Source organism: Grammomys surdaster, unplaced genomic scaffold, assembly GCF_004785775.1.
Source record: "Grammomys surdaster isolate TR1022 unplaced genomic scaffold, NIH_TR_1.0 225, whole genome shotgun sequence".
In the NCBI taxonomy this organism is placed as follows: domain Eukaryota; kingdom Metazoa; phylum Chordata; class Mammalia; order Rodentia; family Muridae; genus Grammomys; species Grammomys surdaster.
The window spans coordinates 8,551,872-8,574,296 of record NW_021604670.1 but is presented as its reverse complement, the minus strand read 5'-3'; the positions used below and the strand labels follow the sequence as shown (position 1 = coordinate 8,574,296).

General features: G+C 41.5%; 1 protein-coding gene across 2 annotated transcripts in view; it reads left to right on the top strand.

Annotated features, from left to right (window-relative positions):
- The window catches only part of Adamtsl1 (ADAMTS like 1), a 359,587-nt gene that overhangs the window by 270,872 nt on the left and 66,290 nt on the right, over positions 1-22,425 (top strand). For both annotated transcript variants that reach the window (XM_028773326.1, XM_028773328.1), the window contains 2 exons: positions 498-1,623; positions 15,006-15,133. In XM_028773326.1, coding sequence (XP_028629159.1) covers positions 498-1,623; positions 15,006-15,133 — 1,254 coding nt within the window. The remainder of the gene's footprint in view (positions 1-497; positions 1,624-15,005; positions 15,134-22,425) is intronic.

Here is a 22,425-nt window from a genome sequence, read left to right as displayed (position 1 = left end):
GATCTGGAATCTGGAGGCTGCTTACTCCTAATGAAGTCTAATGTTATCCAAACTGGGGTTTTAAATTGCTCTAAACACATTTGTTCTGTGTAATATAATCCCCAGAGTTAGAACAATCCTGGCTCCCCACTCTCTACCCTGGGCCCTGGTTCTTTGCATGGCCCAGAAGGCAGATATTTAACAGAGAAATGTGTTCGTCTTTGTCCTCTGCCTGCTTCTCTTAACAGTGCACATTTCTTCTTTAAATGCTTTTAATGAGGATTGCCTTTCTCGGGGCTCCAGTCACCTCCACCTCTTCGGTTCCTGTGGGGCTACCCCTCACCACACCTCATTAGTGCTCTGAGTTTTGAAGGTGGGGTAGCTGAATGAGCCACAGCTGGTAGCCAGCTCCTTCCGGGTTTGTCCTTTTTGCCCTCTGACCTCTCTGATGGCCCTATCTCACTCTGGTTTTTCCATGCTCTTGGTTCTTTTTCGGTCTGGCATCCCTGTCAAACCAGAGCCTGGAAGGCCTTCCACCAAGCACAGCCCTCACATCGCAGCTGCACGGAACATATACATCCAGACCCGCAGGCAGAGGAAGCTGCACTTCGTTGTGGGAGGATTTGCTTACCTGCTTCCCAAGACTACCGTGGTGCTCCGGTGTCCCACACGCAGATTCCGCAAGCCCCTCATCACCTGGGAGAAGGACGGCCAGCACAGCATCAGCTCCGCTCATGTTACCGTGGCCCCTTTTGGCTACCTGAAGATCCATCGCCTCAAGCCCTCAGATGCAGGCATCTACACCTGTTCTGCAGGGCCTGCCCGGGAGCAGTTTGTGATTAAGCTCATTGGAGGCAACCGCAAGCTCGTGGCCAGGCCCCTGAGCCTTTGGAGTGAGGAAGAGGAGGCCTTGCAGGTGAGGAAGGCTAATCCAAAGGAGGCCTTGCAAACCCACAAACACCAAAATGGCATCTTCTCCAACGGCAGCAAAGCTGAGAAGCGTGGCCTCACTGCAGATCCTGGAAACCGCTATGATGACATTGTGTCTAGGCTGTTGGAGCAGGGCGGTTGGCCAGGGGAGCTCCTGGCCTCGTGGGATGTACAGGACTCTGCAGAAAGGAACGCATCCTCAGAAGAGGATCCCAATGCTGAACAGGCCCTCCTGCATCTCCCCTTCACCATGGTGGCCGAGCAGAAGCGTCTGGACGACATCCTCAGGAACCTGTCCCAGCAGCCAGAGGAGCTACGGGACCTCTACAGCAAGCACCTGGTGGCCCAGCTGGCCCAAGACATCTTCCGAAGCCATCTGGAAAACCAGGATATGCTTCACAAGCCCTCTGAGCAGAGGTTTCCTCCCATGGCCATCCCACCTCACAAACATGTTTCTAGCTTCAGCAGCTCCCTAAGGAGCTCCTCTGGAGAGGCTGGGGGTGGCTCCCGCAGGCCTCATCGCAAGCCCACCATCTTGCGGAAGATCTCAGCAGCACAACAGCTCTCAGCCTCCGAGGTAGTCACCCATCTGGGGCAGACTGTGGCTCTAGCCAGTGGAACCCTGAGTGTGCTTCTGCACTGTGAGGCGGTAGGCAACCCAAGACCCACCATCCACTGGACCAGGAACGGAGACGCGGTTCAGTTCAGTGACAGGTGAGCCACATAGAACCCTGGTCTAAGAAGGGTTGTGGAGAGGAAAGGGGGGCACAGAAATAACCACCCAGCTTTCAGACCTGTTTCTGCTAGATAATACTGGAGTAGAACAGAGCACTTAATAATCTATGAACAGTATACTACCATCTCATAAGTGATCAGCACTGCTTCACCATCCCACCCCATTAGGAAACCAAAGATGAACAAGGTGCCCTCTGGATAGCTTTGAATGTTGGGTAGAAGGACATCATCCCAAGTCACAGCATTATTGCTTTTCGGACTCACGAGCTGAGCCATTGAAAAGCTTGGACATGAGGACCATCTCTACATTTGTTTAGTCTCTCTGGGATGGAGAGAGGGCAGCTAGCACCAGCTACTTCCTATGGGCCGTCCTTCGTGTCAGCTCTGAACTAGGCTGTTTTTCTAGAAAGGTTACCTCAGTTAGACCTGTATAATTATGTGTCCTAATGTCTCATGGTCTCTGTTTTCTGGAATGTTATTGTTGGGATGACAGCAAGGATTATTACTTGGCTCCTTGGACCAAGGCTGTTGATAAAATTAAAATCCACAGTGGCAGTAGAAATAACAGCAGTCACAATTTTAGGCACATACTACCTATGTACCAAGAGCAGTGCTGCATGTCTTAATTGCCCCCTTCAGTTTTATAGTGGCTGTAGTATAGAGGGGTACTGACAAGTTACCAGGCAATCTCTGAGGTCACCGGAACCTCTTTCTCTCATTTATAAATGACCACAGGAGTTCAAAATCCAAATGCTGGTGAGGCTAGGGGCGAGGCCTGAGCACCGTGATTTCAGCGTTGCCTGCACAAGTCACTGCTGAGTGCTCCACAGATCAGGGTTCAGTGGTCATATGAATTTGAAAAGTGTTCTGTTAAAGCTAAACACATGTGTTTACTGCTGCATTTTATATCTGTTTTTTTAATATATCACTTGATTTTTTATTATAAGAGTAATAAAATGGCTATAAAGCAATTCAGATGATATCCAAATCTATAAAGTAAAAGTGCAACTTGCCCTCATCCGCAGAGACCATAACTTGTAATGATTTGGTATACATCCTGTTAGGGTTTTTCTGTGTTTTATTGTATTATATAAAGCCATCTACACACTTAAGATTTGAGGTTTTAATGGGATGTTAGTCATGCTCAGAACCTTTGAGTAGGTTTTTATTTCATGTGTTTATAATAGTATGTAGAGATCCATATCGCCTTCTTAACAGCTGATTACCGTTCCTGAATGTTCTTAACAATTCCCCAACTGGAAATTATTTGGGAGTTTTCACTTTTCTTAACTCTTTTAAGCATCCCAATGTGTGTTCTCACTTTCCAGGAAGACAATGCCATGTGCAATGTACTCAGAGTACTATTGATCACGCACATGCGCTCTCTCTCTCTCTCTCTCTCTCTGTCTCTCTCTCTCTCTCTCTCATGCACGCGCCCACTTGCGCGCGCACACACACAGACACATATTTTCAGTGCTTGCTTGCATATATGTGTGTGTGTGTGTGTGTGTGTGTGTATTTATACACACTTCATACAGTTTTTGCTGCCATAAAGACTTTCTTCCCTAGATCCTCATCACTTTGTCGTCATGGTTCAGAAACTCTCATTTAGCTTCAGACAGAGACGTGCTGAACGTACTAGACTTAGCTCAGTTAGTCTGTTTTTGCTTATTGCCCAGATCCACCTTCCTAGGAATCTGCAAAATCCAGCACCCTGTTGGTCTATTGGACTTTCTGGTTTATTAAAGTGTATAATAAATACCCTAGACTACCAAGAACCAGTCAAGACAGAAAAAAGTGAAAAAAAATTCTGATACTATTGACCCATATTACATGTAAAATTTATTCTATGCAATGAATTCACATGATTCTTAGAAGCACATGTCAACTTATCAGACAGTAGTTTCCAAAGTGTCCTGAGTTTGTTGTGACAGCCTGGTTCACAGTGCTCCTCATTCTCTTCTTCCTTTATTCTTCCAGCCCTACCACAGCAGATCTTGTGTTAGATACTGAGGATGATGGGAAAGAGCACTCATATCCTATTGATGGAACTCACAGTCTGTTTAGGAAGCCAAAGGGATAAAGGCAGCATTGGTCATGCTTACAGAACAATATGCCCAACTATTTGTATATGTCAATTCAGTGGGAATAACTATGATGAATGAAACAGGAGTATATGCATTTAGAGTTCTATTCCAATAACAGATATCAGAGGGAACATTCCTGATTGTGCCATCTACAACAGGTTCCCCCTCCCCAACTGTCCTCTTGCCCTTTAATTCTAGTATTTGACTTATAGGATTCTATGGTGATTTGATACATCATATATTCACTTACTAATTGTCTGTCCACGATGTCACAGCCTTTCTTTACCATTCTAATTCTAATGCTCAGATGGTAACTGACACCAAACAGATACTAAATAGTAAGAAGAATGGTACAGGGGAAAGAGAGAGAGGGAAGATAAACACAGAACAGTAAACAAGAAACTATGGTAATAAGTGTTTTGGTACAAAAGTAAAATGAGTATTGATAGAGAAGACCTCAGTGACCACTCTGAGCACACACTCTAAGGTGACATTCTGTAAGCCAAAATCCAAAAGATGGCGAGTGCTCAGGATGTGTTACCAAGAGAAAGAAAGAGGCTTTCTGGATGAGAGGAAAGTTATACGAAATCTCAGAGGAAAAAATGAGTCTGTGGTGTTGTAGAATCCCAAAAGAAATTCATTCAGCTGCAGTGGGCAATGGAATGAGGTCACAATACTAAGTAAAGTCCCAGGGAAGTTTTGGTCTCTAAGAATCAGGAGAACATTTAGGGGACTAGTAACCAAGACAGTAAGTGGTACAGTCTAATTCCCAGTTTTACAGACTCACATGTATCACAGAATTGTAACAAAGTGTGAGTGGGAGCTAGGAGCCTGGGAGGGGTCCATTGTAACAATCATTTGAATGTCATTAAGTCCCTGCTGGGCAGTCAAATGATAGGCCCTCAGTGGTGAGATGACAAACAGGGCATAAGTGTAGCTTTCCAGAAATTACCTTGCTAGTTTAGGTGCCAGTTTGTATGAAACTCCAATGGGCAGAAAACTTGTAATTCCTAAGCTTTGAAAAACTAGACTGTCCTCCTGTGACCTGCATAAGTACATGTAGCATGTGCACCTCCACACGCATGTGGACAAACCATACACAAACACATGCACAAAATAAGTGTTATTAAAAGAATTAATGAAATTGAATAATGGAGTGTTAAACTAAGTTGCACAAGATCTCACGCTTAGACACTGGGGGAGCTGTTATGTTAAAAAATTACTTTAAAAACTGGTTTGTACATTTTAATGGCGTTACTCAAAACAAAAAGAAATTATAATAGATAGATAGATATATACATATGTACTGTATATATAGAGAAAATATTCAAAATATTCAAAACAAAAAGAAATTGTAATGGATATATATATATATATATATATATATGCATATAAATTGTACTGTACACACACACACACACACATTCATAGTAGTTGTCCTTGAAGCCTCAGATGTTTACCTATCACTCCATATTTGGACACCATGCTGCATTTGAGAATCTTTCTGGCAAACCTGCCTGTGCTGTTCTGAGACTAAAACTCCTTCAGTAGCTTGCCATCTCTTGAGGGTAAGCTCCAAATACCATTGCACAAAACACAGCACCTTTCATCTCTGACATCTGCCCATCCCTCTAGCCTTATCTCTCACCAGATCGAACCTAGTGGCCCTGAACTCTGCCCATGAGCAACACCTAGTTACTTCCAGCTTATGAATTTGCATGAGACTTCCTACCACTGTGTCTGGTTAATTCTTACTCCTCCACAGAACTTCCTACCACTGTGTCTGGTTAATTCCTGCTCCTCCACAGAACTTCCTACCACTGTGTCTGGTTAATTCCTGCTCCTCCACAGAACTTCCTGCCACTGTGTCTGGTTAATTCCTGCTCCTCTACAGTAGACGCCTACACAAAAGGCTAGGTCAAATGACATCATACAGGGCTCCCATGTACCCCAATCTGAAGTCTTTCTTACTTGCTACCATTGTGCACCAGAATTAGCTTTCTGCGTCTCTGTCTTACCTTCTGAATTGTGTTCATCTTCCTCAAAAGAAGATGTTTAAAAAGGTGTCTTATTTTTCCCAGTTTCTAAGAACATTTTATGCACACAAAGGTGAAATGAATGAACAGTGGAATCTCTAGTGGATACCAATGTATAGAAGGAGGGTTTCTAATTACTGGGAAGTGTGGTCTCTGTGGCTTTTGTTCTGGATAAGCAGAGGTAGAGAGGGACACCTATTCCTAAAACAGTGCTTCTCAACCTTCCTAATGCTGCAACCCTTTAACATAGTTCTTCAGGCTGTGGTGACCCACACACACACCATAAAATTATTTTGTTGCTACTGCACAGTTGTGACTGTTGTGAATCACAGTGTAAACAAATGATATGCAAGATATCTGATATGGGAACCCAAAAGGGTCATAGCCCACAGTTTAAGAGTAGAGTGCCACATTGCTCTGTGTTTCTCTCTTCTAGACATTTCAGAAAGTCCTCAGGTTCTGTGGCACAGGACATATGACTTGAAAGCATTCATATAACCAAATAAAAATGGGGAGCAGATACCTTCTGACCTCCTACACTTCCATCGAGTCTGGACCCATGGAGAAGTCTTTATGGTTATTATCGTCACAGCTAATATTTAGAGCTCTCCCATTGGGCACTCATTAACCCTCACAATAACCCTTTAACATTACTATCCGACCTTCACAGATGTTGAAATTGCAGTAGAGAGATGTCACACGAGCTTTCTTGAAAATCCCACAATACAGAGCAGAGCTGGAGTTTGAAGCCAAGGCAATCTGAGTCCGTTTCTGACTTATGTTTGTCTTTATTGAATTTTGCTAGGTTAAATACATGGGCTTGCCATTGTTTTTAAGGAAGCCATTGGAGCCAACTAAACCTGATACAAATTATTACTCAGTATCCCAGCCAGCTGGCTTCCAATATTAGGCTTTTGTATTTCACTTGTATCCATCTGTCTTAGGGAAACCTTTACTTCTGGTCGTAGGTTCACCTTCACCTGTATGAAGCCAGCTACCAATATGCACAATGTGAGGCACACAGGGCACTCAGTAAAAGCATTAGAACTGTCACATTCGTGTGCTGCCCTTGTATGTCCACAGAGTTGTATGCACGTATGCAAAGACAGAGACAATAAGTAAGAAGACGCTCAGTCATGTATCGTCTCTAACTACTCTTCAGAAATCATCACATTTTGAGTTGTATTTTGTATTTGAGTAGGGCCCTTCTCCTCATCCGATAGCAAGAATGTATGTAACATATACAAACGATTCAGTATTCTTCAATCTGAATGCAACTGCAAAGGTATTACTTGTAATGGCCACATTCTGCAAAATTAACACCAGCAATGAACTTAACCAAATTGAGATAAAGTTTGCCTTCCAACAATATCTAAATTTTACTGACCAAACCATAGCTTTGGGGACATTTTTGCTCTGTTTAACAGTTTTAGACCAAAAGTGAACCAGGGGCATGTACTACTTATAGTTCAGCCAATAAAGCTCTCAGAGCATTTAAGTATGACTGCCCCTGAAGGTATAGAATTCTCCAAAAGAACTTAGGTGAGTGTAAGGAAGCTAGATGATGTGGAAAAAAAATCTTATTTATTCTTAGGGCAGGAGACAGCTCATAGGTCATAATCTGCCTGGACAGTGATTTGGAAGATGGAATGCTGATGAGTTCCTTTAAATCCCCAAGCCTACCCCCTCCCTTTCTTTTCATATGTACACCCTATTCCCCCATTTCCTTTAAATCCACTTACAGAACGCAATAATAGGCAGTTGAGCTGGATTCAGGGCAACTTGGACACAAATCCAGTTTTGCCACTTGATAAGTCAGCCTTAACCTTTAAAACAACAACAACAAAATAAAAAACCCTTGATTTCATTACTAGTAAAATCAAAATGATATCAATAAAACCAGATAGTAACTTTCATTTTATCTTTCAGAGTAGCAAGGGTACAGACAGGTTAACCTTTCATCACTGTGACAAAATTCCTCAGATGGACAACTTAAAAAACAGCAAAGGTTTATTTGCGCTCATGCTCTCAGAAGTCACAGAATCTGTCACTTATCCCTGTTGCTATGGGCCTGTGTATATTGTGACAGAAGCACGTTGCAGAGAAAGTTGTCCTCTCATGGTAGCCAAGAAACAAGGAAAGGACTCAAGTCCCAGAGGTCCTTCAAGATCACTTTGCTATGACCTAATTTCCTACACCAGGCTTCTCCTCTTAAAAGTATTCACTACCTCCCAACATTGCCCAGGATAGTGACTAACTTTTAGCATAGAAACCATGGAGAATATTTACCCAAACCATAGCAGTAGAGAACCAAACAAGTGTCTGAAACATTCACGATACATGATAGATACCTATTTGTCAGTGTCCATAATCACTGTCATTTGAACCTACAGCCATTGTCTCACGTGACCTTCTGGTATTTCACAAAGTAAGAAGCTTCACTCTTCTTTTTTAATTTACTGAGATACTATATTATTTTATGAGAACTTCATACATGCATGTAATAAGTTTTGATCAAATCCATCCCCCTCCCCTACCAGTTTCTCCCCTATCCCCCTCTGCTATTCCTATCCAGTTTCATAAATCCAGTGAGCCCACTTGGTCTGCATGGGTGTAGGACAGTGTGCTGGAGCATGGGTAGCTTCTCAGGGCCACATCCATAAGGAAAATTGATTCTCGCTTTCTCTGTAGCTATCAACTGCCAGATAGCTCTATGGCTAACGACAGAGCTTCATGAGCCCCTCTCCCTTTCATGCTGGGATTTTAGTTGCCCTGATCTTGTGTGGATCTACTGCATGAAGTCACACACAGTGGCTATGAATTCACATGGACAATAATTCTGTCACATCTGAAAAAATACTGCTTCGCTACAGATGTTCACTACCTCTGGCTCATAGCATGTTTCCACTCTGCTGACATGACCCCTGAGTGCTGGTGCTAGGGGTGTGATATAGCTGTCTCACTTAGAGCTGGGCACGCCACAGAATCTTTGCACATTGACCAGCTATGGCTCTCTGCATTACTGACCTGTTACTGTAAAAGAGAAGCAAAGCTTCACTCTTCTTTTTTTTTTTTTTTTTAGTATGAAATAGCATTTATTTAGGGATGGGGAGGGGAGTTGAGGAGGGAGTAGAGATATAGAAATGCAGAGAGAGAGGGGGAGGGCTGGTCAGGAACATATGGAGAGAGATGGGGGGGAGAGGAATGGGGAGAGAAGGGACAGAGAGGGTAAGAGAGTAGGAGAGTAAGAGTGTAAGAGCAGGAAGCTTCACTCGTAATGTAATAAATGTCTGGGCAGTTGTCGAGGGGCTTTTGATAGAACGGAGTCTAATGACACAGTATAATGGAGAGGCATAAGAAGGGGATGCTCCTGTCCTGCTAACATTCCCTGCTATTATTTCTGATCTAGCAGAAGAGAGAAATCTGCAAGCTCTCAGTGGTGTTCTGGCCAGAACACTTTGGATAATGTTCCAAAGTAGTGTTGAACAGGAGATGAATTAAGGAGTATTTGGAAAGCTTTAACTTGGGCAACATAGAGCATCCACAGATGGAAACTTCTCCAAATGAGAGAAAGAATGGGATGAAAAATTCCTCCAAGGTCAATTCAGAACCACAGTTGTGGATCATGCTGTATGTAGAAGTCATAAGTCCACGAAATCTACTTTCCAAGTTTGTAGATAATATAAAAACTGGAGGCTGGGAAGAGGGAAGAGGGGAAATCAACCACTTTCAGTTTGGTTTGGCTTATTTCCTTTACAGAACTAAAGGAAATGACAAATGTTTTTTCCCAGTTGAAAAGTGTAGGAATAGCAAGTCAGAGACGTAGGAACCATCCCAATAAATACTTAGGCTTCAGCAAAATGAAAGCACTGAGGGAGAGTGGGGAGGTCAAAGAGATGATGCTCAGGAATTGAGTAGGCAGAACAGGCTCATCAGGGGACACCCACAAGCGTAGGCAGAACAGGCACATCAGGGGATACCCACAAGCACAAGTGTAGCACAGAATCAGCTCTGGATCTTCCTGCAAAGGCTAGGGAGAGGGTGACTTCAGGTCCCACTTGTGTTTAGTTGATTCCTGCTAGAAAGGTAGTCTTTAGTAAATGGTAGGATCCTGAAAAACATGAAATACCATTTTGATAAATGAGGAAATCACTGAGACACATCAAAATTGAAAATGCATGTTGAAAGTCAGCAAAAATTTCCTTGCAACAGGCCAAACAGTAAGCATTTGGGGTATAAGCTGTGTCAGCTACTCAGTTCTACCCCCATAGCCTGAGTACAGCTATAGACAGTACCCACACTGGTATGCAGTGTTCTGATGGGGACTCTATTTACAAAAGCATATGCTGGCTAGAGTTGGGATACACCCCCTACCCACCAGTCAGAAAATTCAGTCAGGCACATTTCATGGGCAGCTTACAGTTTGAAATGAATTACCCAGCAAGCAGAAAATAAAACTACCCACATTAGCAAATTCAAGATGTTATGAATTTCTAAAAAGAAAGAAGCCAAAATCTTTGGCAGGAAGCATAAGGACGGGGTTAAGAATGTGTGGTCAGGTGGCCTTTCCCATTCCAAAAATATTTTCTGTATTTCCATCTGAACAATTGGGAGGCTTCAGCATTAAATAACTTCTAGTTGGCAAATGCATGTAAAACAACGAAGGTTGAAAAGTTGCCTTGGCCAAGTAGTGGTAGGAAACTCTTCATGAGCCTCAGTCAGTTCCACAAAATATCCTCACAAAATGAAGCTCTTCTGCAAGCCTCTAGGGCTACTCTGATTTTTGGTTTCACAAAAGAATTCTCACCCTCAGAGTAGATTGTCTTACGGCCATCTTTTTACCTTCAACTTCAAACTTCCTAAAACTCAGACTTTAAACACTATAGCATCCATTTCTCTAAATAACTACCAATGTTGGCACAAATTACCACCTGCCAAGAAGGTGGCCAGCCCACATATCTTCCTATTTGGCCTCAATAGATGACAGCATTTGGTCGAGTTTTAAAATAAAAATAAGATTTTCCAAAGTCATTCCTCATTCCTGATCCGAGCATACAATACCTGAATCAATTTCTTATGTCTAATCCCGTGCCTCCTCTCAAAATGTAGAAAATAATACAAAGCCGGTAACATTGTGAGAGAATTAAATGATTTAAACCATGTGCACCTGTGTAATAAACATTGGCTCTCATTCCCCCTTTGTGTTTTACCATAATCTCTAGAACCTGTGAGCAGAAAAAGAAATGTTCACTTGAAGATAAGGAAAAGACCCAATCCCTACTCTACCCAGGACTCTTGAGTTCTTTGTGCCTGCTCTTAAGTTTGTCCATTTGCTCCTAAATTCACTGCCTGCCAATTCTCATTCTCGTTGTTTTATAGATTTCTAAAATTGCAGGATTCTGGCTGTTTTTCTTTAAATTGTTCATTTAGTGGTTAACAGTGCTAAAACAGTTATGGGAGAACTAATTGTCCTGATTGCAACGTTCCTGACTCAAGGATAGATCTGAGTCATTTGTTGCCAACCCAGTGTGGCCTGTGGCCATTGTCCCCTTCTCTCCTCCACTGCCCTACCTCTTACACAGCCAGCCCCTTGCTCTTTCCTCTGTGTGCTGAGTTTATGTTGTTGTTTTAAAGCTCCTGGTCTCTGATCCATTCACTCATCTCAGAAGCGCTCCCCAGGCTGAATATGATGGCACAAGCCTGCTGTCCAGCACTGGGAAGGAAGAGGCAGGAGCAATGCAAGTTCCAGGCAAACCTGAGATCTATAGAAGACACTAAACATCATTAAAACAGTGCTGTGCAACATCCAGACTGTGTGGGCCCAGGCATGAAAGAGGACCAGGAATTGTGGTGACGAGAGCAGCAGTCGCAAAACAGTCACTTCATGTCCATAGTGTATCCTGTTACCAGTCTTTCCTATGTGTTCCAAATGCAGGAATCCATGAGGAATCAACACCCTATGTAGGTGCTGTAATTCTCATGTATATAGGGACTGTCATTGAGAAGTTAAAAGAAATGACTCCTCCAAGACCACAGAACAAATTCATGAGAGAGTTGACTTGGAATTCAGTCCTTAGAATCCTGGAATCTTGAGTTCTAGTCCACTCTCCACCATACATGGTGGTTCCATGTGGGTTTGATCACCTTCAGCCCAGTTGCTTTGAAGGTAACTTAAACAAGAACTGATTCAACATGACAATACTTTGCTGAATATTAATGGTGAAATAATAAGAGTCCTCACCCTTGAGCTAATAATTTATAGTCTAACTTTAAAAAAAAAAGAAAGAAACACTGAAGATTGAAAAGATCTTTGTAGAATGAATGGGAAGTCACAAAAAGGAAGACTTCCTGTGAACTGTGGAATCTTAATAGAATAGAACTGGATTGGTTCAGTGTCAGGGAGAATTTGGGAGAGTAGATAGGATGTGGAAGGATTTATCTTCTATCCTGAGCTAACTCCACAGAGGTCAGTGCTCTTCGTATAAGCTCAGACACGCATAATAGTTCTATGGAAAAGTAACCTGAATATGGAGATCTAATAAACTCAGAGAGATGTGACCCAATGTTATGTGACCCTTCTATTTCCTCAGTCCTAACACACACACACACACACACACACACACCATCACAAGGATCAAGCATTACTAATTACTAACAAACGATACTGGGAGTGGAAATACCAAACAGTGCAAACAGTGGTTTGGAAGTTCTCTGCATTATTCATTATAATAGCAGTCTCACAGCTTAGCAAGAAACATACTAAATCTACATTTTAGTAGCTGATAGATGGTAATGTTAGAAAGTCTGTCAATGACTGATTCTTAGATCCTAGCAAGGCCAACGTAAGGTTCAAAAGAACAATCTTCCAGCCTCCTGCTTCAAGTATTAAGGACTCATTTCTGTAAGGGAAGGAGAAGTGATGCTGGTTGTAAAGAGGCAAGCAAGCTAATGGATTTGAGAATTTAGTGAACTTTAACCCCTACCTTTTCGGTGTGGTGAAATTGAATATGATCTACTATGTTCTATTTAAATTGATGCCGTCTGCTTTTGCTATTCTTATAAAGCAATTGTGTGGAAGTGTGTGCGTATCCCTGGGACATCATGAAGATTTAAACCATGGTCCATTTTACTATTTTTTTTCCAATTTTTAAATCTAAAACAGCTTGAACACCTGAAGAGACTTAGCAATGCTGTTGCATTATGCTGCATCCGGTAAGATTCCTTTAGGAAACAGTGATGCCGCTATCAAAGATAACTTACATAGCTATCTTTCTTTTACTAGCTTCTTTGAAGGACACTGGCATGAACTGTCTGAGAAAAAAATCCAAAGATTAATGAATGCGTGAGTGAATGAGTGGGTGAGTTGCCTCACAGTCTCCTGTTGCTCTCCTGTCACCCGCCACGCAACTTCAGCATCACTCAAGGCTGCAAAACCATGGCCATCCCCAGTACTGTAGTGATGCTCTAAAATAGTACTAAAGTAACTACAAAACCGCCCTTAGGCTGATGTGTTCTGTTTTCTTCTCCATTTTTTTTTAATAACAGAACTGCCCATACATAGCTAGATTGAGGGATACAGTCCTACTCTTGCTTTCCCTCTGACAGAGGTAAAAATAGCAGCACAATAATAAGTCCATGGCTGACAACAAGAGCTAAGGAGACTCATTCTTCTCAAGACTGCTCAACTACTTTAGAAAAACCAAGAGATGCCCAGCAGTGGTGCTGAACTGCAAAGCCATTGAGTCTAGAGGGACCCTGCAAAAGACGTAGTAAAGAAAACAGAGTGGTTATTCCGTTGGAGAATGTTGCTGAGGCAGGATACCCAATTCTTGGCATTTAATTAACTGTCATGCCTTAACAGTCCTCCTCTTTCTTGAACAGGTGACCTACTGGTGCTTGCTTGATTCCCAGGGATGGATGTTAGTACTAGTGGGTAGTTCTTTGAAACTATGAAATTGGAAAGGACCACCAAGATGGAAATAACTGGTCTAGAAATGTCACAAATACTTCCCTTTTTTAAAAGATTTATTTATTTTATGTATATGAACACACTGTCACTGACGCACCAGAAGAGAGCATTGGTTTATAATTACAGATGGTTGTGAGCCACCATGTGGTTGCTGGGAATTGAACTCATGTCCTCTGGAAGAGCAGTCAGTGCTCCTAACCCCTGAGCCATCTCTCCAGACCCACAAATACTCCCCCCTCCCCCCTCCCCATGGCATGAATGGTGTGTTCCACCTAAGACCTTCCTACTCCATGCCCTGGATATCTTAGTTCCTACCCTGTCTCTCTGACTCTTCTAGATTCCTACCTCTACATACACTTTCTAGGTTTTGTCAGCCTGGATGAGTCACTGAACCATCAGTTTGAAGGCACCATCATTAATTGCTAATCCGTCATGGTAGAGGTGCAGTTCTTAGAAATGGTATGGATATAGAAAGAGAACATCAGTGGACAGAGATGGGAATCAAGTTTTGAAGTTGATTATAGGTACCCGCAATTTAACTCTTGTGATTCTTTTTAGATAGACAAAAATATATAAAGTATTATGTGGCTGTTCTAGACTTGTCTCTCCATGACCTCGAAGGACAAGTTTTGCTTCATTATACTGGGCATCTTCTCTTAGAAGGCCCTCTATAATACTGTGGTAGAAGAAAGCAATATGATCTATGGTATGCACCCATGTTTACAGGTTAATGGAAGCAATAAATGTTTACATTACTGCCTACAATTGAAAATATATAATTTCTTTCAGATAACAATCATCTTGTCAATAATTGTTTCATAGCTCCTTCTTGTCTACTGTAATGCCAGAACAGTAGCTTCTTTTGTATCTTAAAGCCCTGTGATCTTCCGACCATCCAACTAGGATCCACTCCTTCCTTGTAACTTTTCATTTTCCTTAATAAGCCTTTTCCCAAATGTGTGTGGCATTTGTTTTAGCATCCTCTCTCATGATGCGTGTTATATGTATTCCATATAACAACTACTGTCTGTTCCAATTATTAGCATTAGAGCAGGTAGTCAGCACACTTTAAAAAAAAAAAACCCTATCTGAGATCATCAAAATGCAAATCAAATCTATGAGAGAGCCTGGGTTCCTGAATATCCTATCTTGTCTTTCTGGGTTGTTAGAACATAGTTCTCAATACATCCCTACACATCTTCCCCATACTGAGTTCCAAAAGGAATCAGCTGACTTGACCAGGTCTACATTTCTTTTCTGTTGCTCCAGGATTCTTCTACAGCCAGATGATTCCTTACAGATCTTGGCACCAGTGGAAGCTGATGTGGGTTTCTATACTTGCAATGCCACAAATGCCTTGGGATATGACTCTGTCTCCATTGCTGTCACATTAGCAGGTAACCTGAAAACCCCTGTCCACTTCTATTCAGAAATCCTTATGACTAAATGCCTACAATATGTCACGCACACTTGGGATGCATAGTTAGATGTGACCCAATCCCCAAACTGTAGTTTTAGTCAAATGTACCCCTGCCAATGCTTTCCCAATATCTCTGCCTGATAAACAAAACTTTCTGGACATTGCCTAAGATTAATGACACTAAGAGTACAATCCTTCCAAGGTTGTGGTGTCAAAACAGTGTACTTTCATAAAACGTCTTAGCCTGGGACAAATCCTAGCCGTTGAAACCATAAGAGACCTTAGATACCGACTTGGCCAACACCTTGTTTCTTAGTGGCCAGGCAACCTGAAGTCACATCTCTGCATAGCTGATGTGAGAAACAAGAAGGTGCTGAGGTCTCCTAATGCTCACCTCCCCTTTACCTTCTCACCCTACTGATCCTATCAAGACAGGATCCTTTTTCTTAGATGTCGGCTAACAGCCTTTGTGGTGGTATATTGCATGTGTTTGTATTTATTCTTTTCAATTGCTGCTCCCATCAGATGATTCAGTAGATGCTAGGAAAGCCGGCTTCACCCACACTGACCTCATCCGTCCGTGCGGGGATTATGTTGTCACACTGTACTCCAGTCACACATGCTACTCCCTTTCATATCTGTTTTTGCAACAGTGTTTCTGTCCCTATGACCTAAGGCTTATCTGGAAAGGGACCTGTAGTAGCTTTACAGGGAAGATGAAAGTGGATAAGGAAGAAGTCAGGCTAAGGTGCCCTGAGGTAGACTAAAGACTTTGCTTGGGCAAATGTGTGTGTGCGTGTGGATGTACGTGCATGTACGTGTGTGTGTGTGTGTGTGTGTGTGTGTGTGTGTAAAGCATTTGCTTCTCCCTAATTGCATTCCTTTTCCAATCTTCAATCTTCTTTCTATACAGAATCCAGATGTTCAGCAACAATCTTCTAAAATCTCTTCTGCTGTCTATTCTCCAACCCACACCTACATGGGCACTGTTGACATACTTCCAATTGCTAGTCAGTGGGGGATTAACTCTCTTGTTTATATTGAGCTAGATACAGTTCAGCTCTGCAACGGACTAAATACCCTCATTTGCTGGAATTTAATACAATGAATAGAAACCTGGGGTTTAAGCAAAGCTATTGTAACATCAGGCTCATCTTCAGCTCTTTGAAGGCAAGCTGTTGGAAGCTGCCAAAAGTTTCAAAGCCAAAGAGAAACAGAGGCTCTAAAGAGGCACCAAAAGAGGGGCTGAGTGATGAAGTAAGATCATAGATACCATGCTTAGGATTTGGGAACAATGTACCCATCGTTCAGCTGCTGGGTTTGTCCAAACCTCCTGACAAACCTTTCAAGTAGCTCCTCTAAAAGCAAGGTGGAAAGTGTTGGTGTGCCTAAAGATCATGTTTGCCATCTACATTTCTGCCAATGTTGGGAAACATTCAGTTATAAAACTCAAGGTTGGGTTTCTAGGTGCTTACAGATTAGGGAATGCAGTAGAACTGCCTACCTAAAATAGGGAAATAGCTAGGATCCTGCTCAAGTCAGGTGTAGCTCACACCTTTAATCACACTACTGGAGAAGCTCAGAGAGGAAGATATGAGTTCTTGGCCAGCCTGAACTACTTAGCAAACTCTAGGCTAGCAGAGATTCCCTAGTAAAACTCCATCTCAAAACAAAGATGCTGCTTCACAATATATGTTCTATGAGCTACACGTAACCTGAGATAAGAGGTGGGAGTGAATATTAAACACTTCTACATTCAGTTACCAGTTATATTAGCTACATGATCATGGGGAGAAAAGGTGTACAACCTCAGAGTCTTGGGTATCAGTGAAATTAATATTATCCACAGAGTGGTATGAGATTAAATAAGGCTGTAGGTGTATAACTGACAAATGCTGGGAGTAGGAGAGGTGGTCTTCCCAAGAAAAGAGTATACCAATTGATTATTCAGAGCCAAATATTCAACCATGAACACATACATACAAGTAACATTATATGTACCAAAGAAGTTATATTTAGGAATATACATAAATGTATAAAATAACAATAACAGGCCATGAATTTCAAAGAGGAGAGAAATATATGGGAGGGGTTGGAGGAAGGAAAGGGAAGGGAGAACTGTTGTAATTATCTTATTCTCTCTCTCTCTTCTCTCTCTCTCTCTTCTCTCTCTCTCTCTCTCCTCTCTCTCTCTCTCTCTCTCTCTCTCTCTCTCTCTCTCTCTCTCTCTCTCTCTCTCTGTGTGTGTGTGTGTGTGTGTGTGTGTGTGTGTGAATAAAAGCGTTTTGAGTGCTGGTAACATCATTCACACTCAGTAAATGTTAGCTTTCTTTCTCTAGCTCTTCTAAAATGAAAGCCCCTGAGAATGACTCCAAGCCTGGGAAACATCAGCCCAGCTTTGTGTCCACGCTGTTTTTAGCCTGAGTCTTCAACACCAACTTAGTTCATGTGTGGTCAGATTCTTGTAAATTCTGGTGCTGCTGTACACTTGGAGAAATTGTAGTGCTCTTGGGTTGGTTGTTTGTTTTTCTGGGCTTCAGTTTAAATATAGGTCAAATAGAGAGAAAACTGAGGTTCAAGATAAATAAGTACCCTGATACTTCCCTAAGAAAAATATAGGCTTTGGTCCTGTGGGTGCCCCCTCGTGTAGCTCCAGGGAGCATCCGAGCATAGGTTTGCATCACACACTTGGCCACTTCCTAAGAATCTATGCTGTTTCTGAACTTGATGACTTCATTTCTTCATCAGTCCAAGCATGAGAATCACCAGTACCTCCCAGAAACAGGCTGTGATGATTACATTGACTCATTCACATAAAATGCTTAGAACAACCATGCCCAGCACATCATAAGTGCTCACTGCTTGTTAGACAGAATTACTATTTGTAATGTCAAACTGAAATCAACTATAGAGCATGGAGAAACTCTTTTTCAGAGACACAATGCTTATCAACACCTTGTAAAGTCGATTTCTCTCGGTGTCTCTCAGGCAGCTAGAGAAACTGACTTAGTCAAATGTAAGCTACTTAAGCATCTAGACTGAGGTGGCTTCTGATAAGAACTGTTGTTTCCAGCAAGGGAGGTAGCTTGTGTTGAGAACACACAGAGAGGCCCAAGTCTCATTCTGAATACCACTTACTTAATCTGCAGCTATAACCATACTAGGTAAAGAGAAGTTTCTAATGGGTACAGATAGCAGCAAGAGATTGGAACACCATCTTGGCCAGTGAGATTCTGCGTTGAGTCACAATGCTAGGAAGCCTTCCCAACCAGAATAGCACTGGCAGTGTTTTGAAGCAAAGCAGTAGTTTCCTGGTAAATTGCTTCCGTCTGGCTTGGTTCAGAGCCTCTCCAGGTGTAGACTGTTGCTGAAGTCATACCCAAAACGGAAGTGTTTCTGGTTGTCATTGATTTTATAAGATCACAAAAAGAAGATACTATAAGGCCAGCTTGGCATCATCAATGGAAAATGAGAAGATGAGAGCTAAGGGGTGGGTTATCTGTCATGGAAAGGAGAGAGCTCAGATGAGCTCATCTCAGGTTTGCACAGGGAGCTTGAAAAATGCTTCTACTTTCCTGGCAAGTTTTCCTGTCTTTTTGTGAGTTGAGTAGCTGACACATTTTGTGTCTAATAGAGAGATCAGAGAGACCCTGCTAAGAAAATGAAACTAAAAGGTAGTTATTTTGAAATTCTTTCTGTACCCCTCCTCATCATGATATAGTAGCTGCAATAAAAAGAAAAGAATTTGTGTAAGCTTTTCATGTTAAGTCATTTCAAATTGGTGGTCCTCAAAGTTTGAAAACAGTAGTTGTTAACCCGAGAGTTTTCTTCATCAAGTTAGACTCAAAGAGGACCTTGTCACCAGTAGCAGAATCTGACAAAAGAAACTTTTCTCCAGTAACAGATCAAAAAGAAAGCTAGTGATAGCCTGAGTCACATGGTGTTAGCCATTGACTGAGTCAACCTGCCATTAAAAGGACCTTATTACTGGCTAGAATAGTAAATGACCAATGCCTTAACTTCTTAAGTACAGAAGCATAAAAAGTCCACCAAAGATCTGGACTTCTATAAAAATTAAAGCTAATGATGAGAGTGCAGCCAATTTACTTGGCTCTCAAGAAGACCTGTGGAAAGAAATAAGAGACTAGCAACTATTGCAGGCTCATCTCAACCCTATGGAAAAAGAAAACCTTCCTCATGTGTCCAATAAGGTACAAAAGGATGGGTAGTTGGGCAGATAAGGGATGTAACATGCTTTTCTCAGGGCTTTTAGGAAAGGCTGCAACTGCCTAGATCCGTGCCCACGATGCTTCCTTTGTCTAGAACTCCAAGTGCAACAGGCAGACAGACAAAATGGCAGAACTCTCTGCTGTCTGTTCTCCTGAGGTGTCAAGTTCAGTTGATTAATTAGAAGAAATAGTGGCAGGAACCCAAGGACCATGACACTCTGGCATGGGGAAAACAAAATGCCTAAGGAGATTAGTAATAGAGCCAAGGCAGCCAGGGCATGTTCAGGAAAGGACTGTGAGCCACACTCATGTCTTCTGATGCTCAAGACGCTGCAGGATTTATACCAAAACTCACTGAGTAAACAGGATTTCAGGGGTAAAGAAATTCCCATTCTTTCTCATACTTGCTCAGGTTAACTAGTAGCCACAATGTAACCCCGAATGACTACAAAGGTTTTGGGTTTTTTTTTTTTTTCAGATTTCTTAAGATATGATTTATGTATTGCAGAATCTTTCCACCATGGGTGCACAGTTCAGATACTTATTCAACAAGTCTGCATCTTTTTGTGACTATTCCCCAAAATGAGGGTTTCTTTCATTTTTAAAACTTTCATCAAGGTATTGTCCATACATAGCAGACAACTTCTCAGAAGTTAATAGCATGTGGTATATTCAGAGTTCTGCATCTGTCATCACATTCACCCTTAGATCACGTTCTCACTCCGCTGGAACCCAACTTCACACCCCTTAGCCATCACTCCCTAATCTCCCAGGCAAAACATTTTGCCTCTACAAAGCTGTCTATCCTGAGCAGGTTTATGTATGATTAAATAAATGGAATCATACAGTATTTTGTCCTTTGCTACTAATCTCTATTGAGCAAAATATAACGATGCTTTTATACCACCACCACCCCTTGTGGCATATGCCACATTCCTTTATGGCTAAATGATTCCTCTTTAAGGACTGTTATTCCTCAGGGCAGGATAATAGTCCAGTATATGAACAGGCCACCTTTCATTCCTCACTTCTTCAGGTGGTCACTAGACATGTGTGTCATTTCCACTTTGGGCTCTAATGAATAATGATGCTATAAAGATTCCTGTTCAACCTCGCATGTGGCAGCTGTGAGTTTCATCTCTTGGTTGATTCATTTCTAAAAGAGTAAATGTTCCCTTATGTAGAGCATTTGCGTTTACATTTTAACAGAACTGCCAACTTTGTTCCAAACAGTGGAACTATCTTACATCTCCGTTAGCAGTGTAAAGAGCCCTCATTTCTCCACACCCTCTCTGCTTGTCATTATCTGTCACTTTTATTACAACAGTCCTCATATCTGATGATACTAAGTATCTTTTATTGTTCTAATTAGTGTAAAGAATACTCGTAACAAGTTCCCACATCTTCCCACCTTCTCTTCTTCACCCAGCTAAGCATCACTTTGCCCCTCATGTTTTCTTTGTTGCAAGTGTAATTTGGGCTCCATATATAGGGGAGAGAGAGAGAGAGAGAGAGAGAGAGAGAGAGAGAGAGAGAGAGAGATTATATATACATATATGTATATATATAGTGCATATTCATTCCTACTGCTACTGTTACAAGTTAGCATTATTTCAGGGCCTAAACTAAATCAGATATTCTCATAGTTCATACAGTCCTATACGTAGAAAGGCTGATGGTTGCTAAAATCAAAATGGCGATAGCCTCTCTTCTTTTCTAAAGACTCTCAGGAGCATCATTTCTTTCTCGTTCAAATTGTGGAAGAATTTTGTTTCATATGCTGTGGGACTATGGACCCATTTTCTTGCTGATTATAAACTAAACAACATTCTAGGTACTAGAAGCCACTGTAGTCTTGGCTCTTGACTCTTTCCCTGTCAATGTTCTTCTGTCCCTTCTTCTCTAAGTGTTCATGGGATTAAACTGGAGCCACCCAGATGATGTAGGATTATCTCTCTGTTTTAAGTTCAGCAAGTTAGCAACCTTAATTCTCTTCTGCCACATCATGGGTTCCAGGGATTAAGACATCTTTGCAAGGTCATTATTTTGCCTATTGTACGATATCTGCAGACACAGCTCATTTCCATCAGATTGCTGCCAAAGAATAAAGTGCAAGTCAATGTTGCTAGACCTGATTTTCCCCAAAACGCCAAACCCAAAATACTTTTAAACATCACACTTTTTTTTAATGTTTCCAGTTTTAGTCAAACCAATTCAAAATTTTAAAAATTCTTCCTGGACTAAACTGGTTTGTGCTCTGATCGTAGCCTCTGGTTAAGTGATCTATTTTCTATATTTCTGTTCATATGCATACTTTATTTCCTAAGGACAATGTTTGTAAATTGATTCTCAGTTTATTTAGCAAATAACAACAATGAAAGTCATGCAATGGTTTCAATAGAACAGCAGGATTTGCTCTTTAATCTTGCTAAAGAAGGGAGGTTGCTGTAATAATGGAAGGCATTAGGGAATGCGTTTGCCTCATTACCAAATTTAGAAGCAGATTCAGAACTATAAACCTGTTGCTTAATTGTAAACAGAGGATCTTTAAATAGATGTACTCTTGACTCTTTTAGATCCAAGAGTTCTTTAGTTCTCTTACAACAAAAGGGCAAGAACAAAAAGGACAACAATGCTCACTAACTATTGCCAGCTCTGAGGTCCCCTTACCTACAGATCTAACAAGAAAAATTGACTCAATTTTTTCTTTGTGGAACAGAAGGAAGCAGTGTGAAGCCTTTACAGTAAAGTCTTAAAACATAACAAATAAAATGAAACTGTCTCTAGAACATGCTAAATGTCATCTCTACTGGAGCTCAAGGACAAGGTTAGAAAGGACAAGGTAAAGGGCACCTTCACAGACAGCAGGACAGCAAAGGGCTCATTCCAAAACCACAAAATGTGGAAGGTTTTTAGAAGGAAAAATCAGACTGAAAAAGAAAAAGATCATGCATGTTATCTGTGACAGAACAATTCATGTTAAGTTACTAAGAATATATATATATATATATATATATATATATATATATATATATATATA